The sequence below is a fragment of the Haplochromis burtoni genome, unplaced genomic scaffold, assembly GCF_018398535.1.
Source record: "Haplochromis burtoni strain Fernald_Lab_line unplaced genomic scaffold, NCSU_Asbu1 Contig_2609, whole genome shotgun sequence".
Classification (NCBI taxonomy): Eukaryota; Metazoa; Chordata; class Actinopteri; order Cichliformes; family Cichlidae; genus Haplochromis; species Haplochromis burtoni.
This window is the reverse complement of record NW_024584970.1, coordinates 1-11,235: the sequence shown is the minus strand read 5'-3', so window position 1 is coordinate 11,235 and position 11,235 is coordinate 1. Positions and strand designations below refer to the sequence as shown.

Below are 11,235 nucleotides of genomic sequence, written 5' to 3'. Positions count from 1 at the left end.
AAGATAAGTTCTTTAGTTTTCGTGGTGTTCAGTTGGAGGTTGTTAACTGAACACCACTTAGTCAGTCTCAGTCAGTCTGTTGACCTCATCTCTGTAGTCAGACTCATCCCATTTTGCATCATTCCTTCATCATATAAATCAGCGGTCCTCAACCCCCGGGCTACGGACCGGTTCATGAGTCATTTGGTACCGGGCTGCGAGAGTTGACACTCGGGTGTGAAATTTATGGTTTTCAGGGATTTTATTGGTTTTTATCGTTATTTTTTATCATTTTTATCGTTAACTTGGTTTCTTTGGGTCCTTTCCTATGTGTTATGAATAAATCTTCTTTGTTTTTGGTACCGGTGCTGTTTTTTTTTTCCTTGTATGTATCCGTGAAACCTTAAAGACCAGTCCATGAAAATATTGTCAGACATAAACCGGTCTGTGGCACAAAAATGGTTGGGGACCGCTGATATAAATGATTAGTTAACTTACGTTATTGGATTCTTCTTGGTCACTGTCCTGGATCTCAGTTTGGAGTGGCCAGGTTGGGAAAAATAAACACATATTTAGTGAGATTGTTGGATTTAGTAGAGAGACTGAATTAAGAGAATTCATCATTAGTGTGACAAAGAATATCACTTTCACCGATGGTCTTATAGAAAATGATTACAGCTATACAACACTCTTTACAGTAAGCTGAAGAAACGTGTCTCTGTGCACGGGCCTGCTGTGGCTCCTCTGCTGTGTTTTATCCAAAGCAGTTGGAATCAGTACAAACACACCAAGTTTCTCTGTAAGAGCGTCACACACATCTGTTCCCAGGATAACACTGGAAGTGTCACGGTTTGCTTGAGGACTCACACGCAGGACTCAGAGGCACAGTTGGTATTTATTACTGTTCCACCAGGTGTATATACAAATAGTACAGGGGTAGTGCTATATACAAAGCGGTGACAGGGAAAAGGCTCCGGGGAAATCCAGGTAGGGAAAAGACACTTGCTCCTCTTCTGACTCTCTCCTATCGTGACCAGTCTCTCTCCAAACACTCACAAAAAACAGGAATCCAATCGGGGAATGCAGGGTCGGGTCCAGGGGATCTATGTACAGAAGGAAACACACGTTAGAGGTTTTGCACAGGGAAACAAAAGAGAACTTGCTCAGAGCTGGGCTGCACTGATGCGAGTCATACACAACGATCCAGCGATGAGTAGAAGCCACTCCCTGGCTTAAATGCTGGCTGCACTGATGAGGCCCAGGTGTTTCCTCTTCAGAGGGGCGTGGGCCGAGGGCGTGAACCCGCCATGAGTTCCGCCCTGGCGAGAGAGCGAGAGAGAAAGAGACCGCTACTAGTTAGCGGCCTGCTGATCCCCTGGCCGTGACAGAAGTGTATAGATGAAACACCAGGTTTGCCCCGGTGAGCAGTTGCATTCGTTAGACGTTCACTGTTTTACTTTTGCTTCCTTGCAAGTAAAATAAACATGTTGGAACTCGCTGCTCTGTGTGTCTCACTTCATAAGAGAATTTTTGAAACATGTCCCACAGAGACACTTTGACACATTTCTGTCTCTCCTCAGGCTGACTGTACACTTACCAAGAGACATGGGTTTACTAGTAGTAGCTACTCAACAAAGCCAGGGAAGAGGTCAGTGCATTCATTTTTTATTTTCATTTTGTACGTAGACTACCAGTCCAACATTTGGACACACCCTCTTATTTAATGGTTTTTCTTTATTTTTACTGCTTCCACATTGTAGATACAAACTGAAGACATCAAATACATGAAGCTAGATATATGGAATAATGCAGCAAAGAGAAAATGTATAAATAACTCTGAGGAATCTAAAATATAAGACATTTAAAGTAACCCTTTGCTTTGTTCTTAATGACGTTGGGACCATCTGTTGTGTTGTGCAGCAGTCAGGTTGGTGCACAGCTGACAGGCCTATTTGACAACTGCTAGAATTCATATTATGGCGAGAACCAATCAGCTAAGTAAAGAGAAACAACAGTCCATCATTACTTTAAGAGCTGGAGGTCAGTCAGTCGGAAAACTGCTAAAACTTTGAATGTGTCCCCAAGTGGAGTCGCAAAACCATCAAGACTACGATGAAACTGTCTCACATGAGAATCGGCCCAGTAAAGGAAGACCAAGAGTCTCCTCTGCTGCTGAGGATACATTCATCCGAGTCACCAGCCTCAGAAATCACAATCACAAGCAGCAGCTCAGATCAGAGCTCAGATAGATGCCACACAGAGCAGCAGCAGACACATCTCTACATGTTCAGTGGAGACTGTGTGAATCAGGCCTTTATGGTCAAACAGCTGCTAAGAAACCACGACTAAGGAAAAGGATCATTGAAGGCAAACTGAACCAGCATGGCTACCACAGCATCCTGCAGCCACATGCCAGGACAGGACAATGAGCCCAAACACACCTCCAGGCTGTGTGAGGGCTGTTTGACCATGAAGGAGAGTGATGTCTGTGCCAGATGGCCTGGCCTCCACAGTCACCTGACCTAAACCCAGTGGAGATGGTTTGGGATGAGATGGAGCGCAGAGTGAAGGCAAAAAGGCCAACAGGTGCTCAGCATCTCTGGGAACTCCAAGACCGTTGGAAAACCATTTCAGGCGACGACCTCATGGAGAGAACGCCAAGAGTGAGCAAAGCAGTAATCAAAGCAAAGGCTGGCTTTGAGAGTTATTTCACACTTGTTGATTACTGCATAATTACATATGTGTTCATTCATGATGCCTTCAGTGAGAATCTACGATGTAAACAGTGTGAAACTAAAGAAAAACATTCAATGAGAAGCTGTGTCCAAACTTCTGACTGGTAGTCTATTTCACAGTATGCTTTAGGTGTTTGGTAAAACTTGCTGCTTGTGTTTTGTGCTGTAGGTCGGGGAAGGAATGCCTGGCTCAGCCCTCTGGGTTGTGCCATGTTCACTCTGAATGTCCAGATTGAGCTGAACTCCAAGCTCGGACAGAGGATTCCCTTCCTGCAGCACCTGGTTGCTCTTGCTGTAGTGGAGGCTGTTTGCTCACTTCCTGGATATCAGGTATCCCAATATCTCCATAATAACATTAAGACATCCAACTGTTTAGCAGTCCATGTTCTTATTACAGCATTACTACCAGTTAATGTCACTGTATTAAAAGCATTTTATTCGAAGCACTGCAGCGTTACGGCCTTTTTCCTGCTTAGATGTTCTTCTATTGTTCTAAAAGATGATTGTGCCCTTACTGTAAGTTTTATTTTATTCATTCTTTTAGGTTTTTCCTCATATGCCCTGTGTTTGTTCCCCCATCATTAGCCTAGTATTTACCCAAAAGTTGATTCTGTTCATCAGGACGTTTTCAGTGGGAGAAACATTTCATCATCATCCAGGTGACGTCTTCAGTCTCAGCTGACTGCAGGTTTCCAATCTTATAAACAGGACATTTGCATAATGACTGAAACCAGCACCACTGAATGAACTGTGATTGATCATTAATATGCAAATTATTATGGACATTGATCAACAACCACTGATCAAAGCCCATGAGTCCCATTCACAGAGAGTTGGTGAATGGCTGCAATCACAGCATTGTAAGATGGTGACAGATGTACCCTTAGGCCCCTCCTCCATTCAGAGATGGTCTTTCCCTTTTCACATAAATGGCCTCCTTGACTCCGCCCTCAAACCAGCGTTCCTCCCTGTCCAGGATGTTACATCCTCATCATTGAAAGAGTGTCCACTGGCCTGTAGCTGTAAACAGACTACAGAGTCCTGATGAGGTGGCTCTCCTGTGTTGTGCCGTCCTCTTAGCCAGAGGTTGTTGTTGTTTCCCCGATGTATAAATCCTGCCAATCCTCCTGCACTTAACAGCGTACACTATGTTACTCTGTTTGTGTCGGTGTTTGGAAGAAATGCGTCTCAGCTGTTCCGATACTCCTGACATGTACTACGGGTTTTCACTTACGCAGCAGTTGTAGCGTCCTGATGACACCCAGTTTGTGCTCCAGTGGATGTGGAGTCAAACCTTAAATACTGATCCGTATGCGTAGGTTGATCAAGGAACTGACCTCCCAGCCCATCGTTCCTTCAGTGGTGCTAGTTTCAGTCCTTGTGCAAATGTCCTGTTTATAAGGTTGGAAACCTGCAGTCAGCTGAGACTGAAGACGTCACCTGATGATGAAACATTTCTCCCACTGAAAACATCCAGATGGACAGAATCAACCTTTTGGGAGAGCATGCATGAAGACAGCCTAGTATTTACCTCATAATGGAAATTAACATATCCAAGCATGGTCATTAACATGCAATTACTTGGAAATGTTATTAGACTATTTTCACACATTTTGAAGTATAATAAAGGTCATTGTGTTGGTATTAAAGTACATGTAAGATAGATGATGTTTAACCTCCTGTAGGACATAGATCTGAGGGTGAAGTGGCCCAATGACATCTACTACGGTAACCTGATGAAGCTCGGAGGAGTGCTGGTGACTTCCACAGTACTGGGATCAACTTTTCATCTGCTCATAGGTGACAATCTGCACGGTTCAACGAACACATTTCACTCACATCAACATGAAGCCGTTCCTCACATGGCTAAACTAACATACTCATTTTAAACTTGTTAACATAAGAGAGTACCTTAATGTAGCAGTATACAAAGTTTTATATGAGAATGGGCGTCTGATTGGTTAAAACCGATGAGGAGAAATCCTAGTTTACATTTATTCTGCCTTCGTTGGCGCCCCGAGGTGGTCCCAGCCTCTCAGCAATCCTGAAGAGCAGCACCTAAAAGGGAAGGCCCCTACTCTGCTACACGGGTACTAGATGTTTTTCCCTGTTCTCTCACCTTTCACCTAATCACTTCTCACATCTTAGTTAGCATGAAGGCCACCCTGGCTGAGATACTGGATATTGTTTTTGTCTCACGCGGTCCCGATGACCCACCTTATCATAGGACTTTGTGTCCCTTCACCTTGAAGCTTCTTCACTGTCGCCATTTCTAACTAAACACTGTCTAGACATCTAAATTCTTAAGCTGTTCACTATAACACTAAATAGTCCCTCCTCTTACACCTGTTAAGGTGTAAACCTTTATCTCACACACTGTCTTCCCCTTTCCATTGTACAGGGCATCTGTGGTGCCCTGAGCTTCAAACCTTCAACACTACACTTGCTTTTGCCCTCAGAGGCCTTTACTCCCTCCTGTTACACCTACTCTTCCTCGTCACCCTCTGACTCCTCCTCCACTCGGAACAATGGCGACTGTTATGATGTAGAGTTCTTCTCCTTAGACAAAACAGCTACGATCAACCTATCCGATAGCCGTCTAGCACATGGAATACAACAACAATCACAGGAAAGTGGAATAGCTAGAAAGCACACTATTTATACTAACAAGGACATGCAGGGGTCGGCTGTCTGTCGCGGTTTCTGCCAGATTAGTCCTCACCTCGGCCAAAGTTCGCGAGGGTGGTTGTGCAGGTACACAGTGTGTCAGGTGGTACCAATTAGCTCCAGCTTTACCTTTACCTGGACTGCATGGGTTATACATTGAATCACCTCATAGGGTCCAGTCCTGGGTTCAAGCCACTTTCTCTTGTGAACTTTCACCCATGCCCACTCACCAACCTTTACTGCTCATTTGGAGTTGCCTCGGGCTCAGCCAGCTGCACCTGCTTAGACAAAACTCTGGTCAGTTTAGTCAACGCTGTCGTATGTTCATCACGACTCACCTGCCAGACATCCAGAGAGGGCATATGACCTCCCTCTCATGGTGGGCCAGGGCACCTGGGGAGGTTCTCATTGACATGAGAGCAATGGGGAGAGAGTCCACCCACATCAGTCTAGTTCCATAAGAGAAATCAAGAATCTTTCTCTTCAGAGTCTTATTTGCCCTTTCCACCAGCCTTTGTGAGGCAGGATAGCAAACGGCCCTGAAACTGTGTTATACCTCGAGCCTTTTCTACCCCTGCCAGTTCTTTATTTGAGAAATACGAGGCATCATCGGAGCATATGCTCCTCGGGACCCCAGACCAGGGTATTAACTTGTTTTTCAGCCACTTCACTACAGTCTGCGCTGATTCATTTTTGCATGATACTGCTTCCACCCAGCTTGTGAACTTTTCCACCATCACCAGAAAGTACCTGACCCACTCCCACATCAGCGAAGTCAATTGTGATATCTTGAAGTGGAGCCTCTGAGACTGGAAACCTTACCACTGGGCATTTGTAGGGCGCCCTTGGGTTGTGCTCATTGCATGTGTGACAGCCCGTGACCTAGTTCATCGGTCCCCAACCTTTTTTGCGCCACGGACCGGTTTATGCCCGACAATATTTTCACAGACCGGCCTTTAAGGTGTCGCGGATAAATACAACAAAATAAAACTAGTACCGGTACCAAAAAAAAGAAGATTTATTCATAGATCTAGAATGGCATCTGATTGGGGAACCTTGGCCTTGGCGCTCCTTTATACTGTCTCTGGTTGGACACTCCTGCTCCTCTGCCTGTGAATGGGTTTGGAAAAGAGGGATAAGGCTCTTGAGGCCCTGTTGTGCCTGATTTGGCATTGGAGAGGACCTTCACACACTACAGACTGCCTGGATTGCATTATTGGAGTTATGTCGTGCACCTGTATGCCTTTCCTACAGGGTGGCAGCCCATTTTAAGCACTCCAGCATCCCTTTGTGTTATTTCCTTTTTTATGTCTCCGATAGTCTGTCAGTTGGGCATTCCTTCCTTAGAACTCCCACAGGTGATCCCATTACAGGTTGAATAGTATAGCGTATCCTTCTCATGACCCGATGCTGGCTTCCTTTAGTAGTTAATGTGTGGTGTCTCTCCCCTCCAACTTACTCAGCAGGGCCCTCAGGTCTCCACCTCCGTAGGTGTCTCCCATCGTCTCTCCCTCTAGGGTGGTCTGAGGCTCCTCCTCCCACTGGGGGAAATTTGGAAGGTAGGCCTCAATGTCTCTTTGGGGAACATACAGCAGGCCTCTTCCATCTACTACTCGTAGTGGCAGTTGGGTTATTGGTATTGATTCCCCGCCTTGACCTCTCGGTCACATCCTACGAGTCTGGGGTGGAGATCTCTCAAATGTGAGCTGGGACCCCTCTGCACCACTCATTGGTGGAGGAGTGAATACCCCTGTGAAGTCTCCCACTAGTGTACCCTGAATCTGGGTTGTTTGGTTGTTTCCTTCAAGTCGTGTGGATCCTCCTCCAATTTTCCACTTGTCTTGGATCTCGTCCTCCAATCTGAGTCCTCCTGTAGGGCTGACCCTTAATATGCAGCCTGTCGATGGCATGGAGGGCGTGCTGGCACTGGCTTGTGCTTCGTGGATAATCTTTTTGGTGTGCAGTCCGAGGGGGCTGGTGAACTCCCGGTGCTAAGTGGTCCTTCTTGTTTCAAGGTAAGCTCAGCAATGGCCTGCTTCAGTTCATTCACCTGCCAAGTGGATTGAATTACCACCTTTACCGCTGTGTCTGCCATTTCTGTCACTTCCCTGTGAAGTGTAGCATTTGCCTTCTGATTCGAAGCCTCATCTAGATCCAGGACGCCAGTCTTTACTTGGAACAGTGGGGGTACTGGCCCCAGCATCAGCACAAGGGGGCGGCGTTGTGAGCAAAGCAGGTAGAGTCTGGCCGCGCTCCTTTTTCTTCAGAGTTCCCTTCTCCACCTTTCTGTTGCTTTTTCTTTCATTTCTTTGCTTACTTCCCTGCTGTGTGTGTGTGTGTGTGTGTGTGTGTGTGTGTGTGTGTGTGTGTGTGTGTGTGTGTGTGTGTGTGTGTGTGTGTGTGTGTGTGTGTGTGTGTGTGTGTCTTTATCTGATATTTTCAAACTGGTTTGGCTGGAAATAACCATTCCTGTTTATGTGGTTTCTTTGGTCCTCACAGCTTGGTTGATTTATTTGTTCGACACTGCAAGGAGTTTACACTAGCTACCCAGTACACACTGCACATCCTTGTTTTGTTTTTTTGCAGAGGATGGGGCATCCCCGGTTGTCACAGCTGACACAATGCAAAGTCAGTTAAAGAATAAAATGTTACAATCCTAGCAGATCGGACAGTAAGGTTTTATCAGGGAAAACATTGGTATGCTGGCCCTTTGCTACTATTGTACCAAAACACCACTATTCTAGCTTCTTGGAGTTCATCTTTTATAAACAATGCCTGAATGACCCCCTCATTTCTGCACCAAAGTCACTGCAGATCAGTGGTGTTCGATACAGCTCTGTTGTATTCTCATCTCTGCTTTAAGGAATTTGTTTTTGCAAAGAAATTATAATCTGTTGAATAAAACGGCATGAAAATAACGTACACGAGGCATTGGTGACCATTAGGGCTGCTCGATTATGGCAAAAATGATAATCACGATTATTTTCACTGAAATTGAGATCACGATTATTTGACGATATTTATTTAACCCTTTAAGACCTACTATAGAACCAAGTCCACCAGAGCTTATATTATTTTTTTACATGCTGTAGTGCCATTTGTGGGAGCATTTCAAGTTGCTATACATCAATACAACTGTTATAGCCCATATTTTAATAATATGTATGCATTAAGTGCATAGTAATTACATAAATTGCAAAAAAGTGCAATAAACTACAAAAAAAATTGAAAATCGCTTTTGTTTTGTTTACATATATTTCTACTTGGAGAAATTTAAGAGGTTTATCCCTCAAAACTTTAAATACAATAAAGTTGCAAAAAATAGTTTCCCACCACAGGAAATTTATTTTGAGTGTCTTCATAGTTTTATTTTGGAGATACAGCAATTTTTATATACTGCAGGAAAAACAAAAAACAATCCTATGATGCAAATTTGCAAAGAAAACAGCAGGTGCATCATTTCACTGTGGGAAGTGTTACGAACAGCTGATCGGATCGGCAAAGCGTGTTTCTGGAATATTATGTTTTGTTCCTGCAAGCGCTTTTTATGCAATTTTGCAAAGCTATATGTGGAAGGAAACCGTGACCGAGGACAAGCTGATGGCATCAGATGTAAGTACAACTCCTCCGGTTTCATATGCAAAACAAATTATTGCGCTAGCTTACACGGTTCAGGTTCTACAGGGATTTAAAAATAGTTACGCAAAACGGAGCGTGCTGCTCTGACCGGCTTTAAAGGGTTAACAATGACTTTAAAAAATAATATAAAATAGTGTGCAACACCACTGAAGTTTTTTTTTTTTAAACTCTCTTTTCAACCAACGGCAGTCACTCTCCAAATAACTTCTGCTTAGCTTTCCGAGCTTCCCTCGGGTCCTCTTAATCAGCGGTCTCCAACCTTTTTTGCGCCACGGACCGGTTTATGCCCGACAATATTTTCACGGACCGGCCTTTAAGGTGTCGCGGATAAATGAGGGAGGGGCTAATAATCGGCTCAGTCATTTTTAATGATCGTTGAAAGCCCAGATCGTAATCGTGATTAAAATTCGATTAATTGAGCAGCCCTAGTGACCATAGAAAACAAGCAGCAGAATTTATACCTACATTTCTGCTGTATATTCACATATTCACATTCTATCCAGTTAAACATTTTTGCGTCCTCACCTTGGGCCTGAAATTGCTTACAGTGTGTTCACTCATTGGTGCATGTTAAATGTTAAAGTTCACGATGGTACGATTGGACTGAAATTGTTTGGCTTGTTTGGAGGAAAGCCTCTTTTCTCAAAAATGAACTTGGTAGCATGGCTTTGGTTTGCATCTGAATAAACCAGAAGATTTCTGGAACAATGTCCTTTTATAGTAACACGAATTCTGTTAGCACAGCGTGGGGAGGTGATGGTTTGGGCTTTTGCTGCAGTCCACCATGAGATATCATATTTAACTGTAAAACAGCAAAGTATTCTGTAGTCAGATGTGAGGCCATCTGTCTGACAGCTAAAGTTTGCCAAAATCGGATTGTCTAGCATAACAACGATCCCTCAAGTACAGCAGCAACTCTATAACATAGTGGCTAAAGAGGAAAAAAATCAAGGTGCAATAATGACTCAGAGTAAAAGTTAAAATCACGATCCTGATCAAAACGCTGTGGAGGAACCTCGAGAGCTGTGCATGAATGAATGTGCACAAACCCAGGTTATCTCAGAATATTGTAATTATCTCTTAAACGTGTTCTTCCCTACAGGCTGTGGGGTTAATGTGACAAACAGCAACCCAACAGTGTGCATCAATGACCTGATCCAGTCGTACAACTTACAGCACAACTGCAGCCTGCAGCCGCTCAGCTGTGCCCAGCTCATCGCGAGAACTGTCAACTGCCTGGAGGCCCTTATTGACAACTTCCAGCAAGGAGGCCCAGAGTCTGTCCTGCCCACGTACTACAAGAGATGGCTCCACAGGTGTGTAACGTAGACAACTCTTGATGCTTTGAACTAAGATTTCACTTTTACTTAGAATCACACACAATTTATTTTAGCAACATGGGAACAAGGATTTAATGGACGATTTTCAGTGTAGAGATGCACTGACCGGATTCAAATCAAGTATCCTTATGATACCACTTCCTATTTTTGCTTTTACTGACCCAGTCTCTAATACAGGGAAACTGTAATGTCATATATCTCTCTAATTACAAATTACATAATATTTAACAATCTCTTGTGTGGATACAAATTGAGGTAATTAAATGTGTTCTCTTTATCTTGTGATTAAATCTCATTCAGTCATATTTAACTTTCTTTTTCTGATTCGCCTGTTAATAGACTTTTAATCTTTTATGTACATATATCCTCAAACGCTACTAAAATGCAGTCAAATCTAATTTATATTCCATTGTGCATTCAGAAGTACATAACATGAACAAAACTGTGTAAAAGAAAAACGGCACATAAAATCCTGAAACAGATGATGTTTTGTTTTTCATGTAAGAGTAAAGTGGCTCTGGAGTTGGGTTTTAACCACTGTTCAACTTAAGTTTACTAGACCCCACATTCACATTTAAACTGTAAAAACTGCTCTCTTTGTTCTGACCTCAGTGGAACTTGGGTGCGTCTCTGGAGTGAGGACGGCCCAGAGGTTCAGGTGATGGGTCTGGACCACAACGGTTTCCTCCAGGTGCACAGCAAGGAGCAGGGTGTGGTCTCAGTGGAGCCGGATGGAAACTCATTTGATATGCTGAAGAATCTGGTGGTCATCAAAACACATTAGGACCAAATTCATAAAGCACAGACTCATCGTGTGTGTGTGTGTGTGTGTGTGTGTGTGTGTGTGTGTGTGTGTGTGTGTGTGTGTGTGTGTG

General features: G+C 43.9%; 1 protein-coding gene across 1 annotated transcript; it reads left to right on the top strand.

The window, feature by feature from the left end:
* Positions 1-1,559: 1,559 nt before the first annotated feature.
* On the top strand, positions 1,560-11,229 carry LOC102303455 (biotin--protein ligase; the record flags this gene model as incomplete). Its single annotated transcript, XM_005952977.3, is given in 5 exon segments — positions 1,560-1,627; positions 2,884-3,044; positions 4,400-4,514; positions 10,123-10,336; positions 10,973-11,229. Coding segments are annotated over 5 exon segments (730 nt in total), but the record flags the coding sequence as incomplete, so codon positions are not given.
* Between the last annotated feature and the right edge of the window lie 6 nt (positions 11,230-11,235).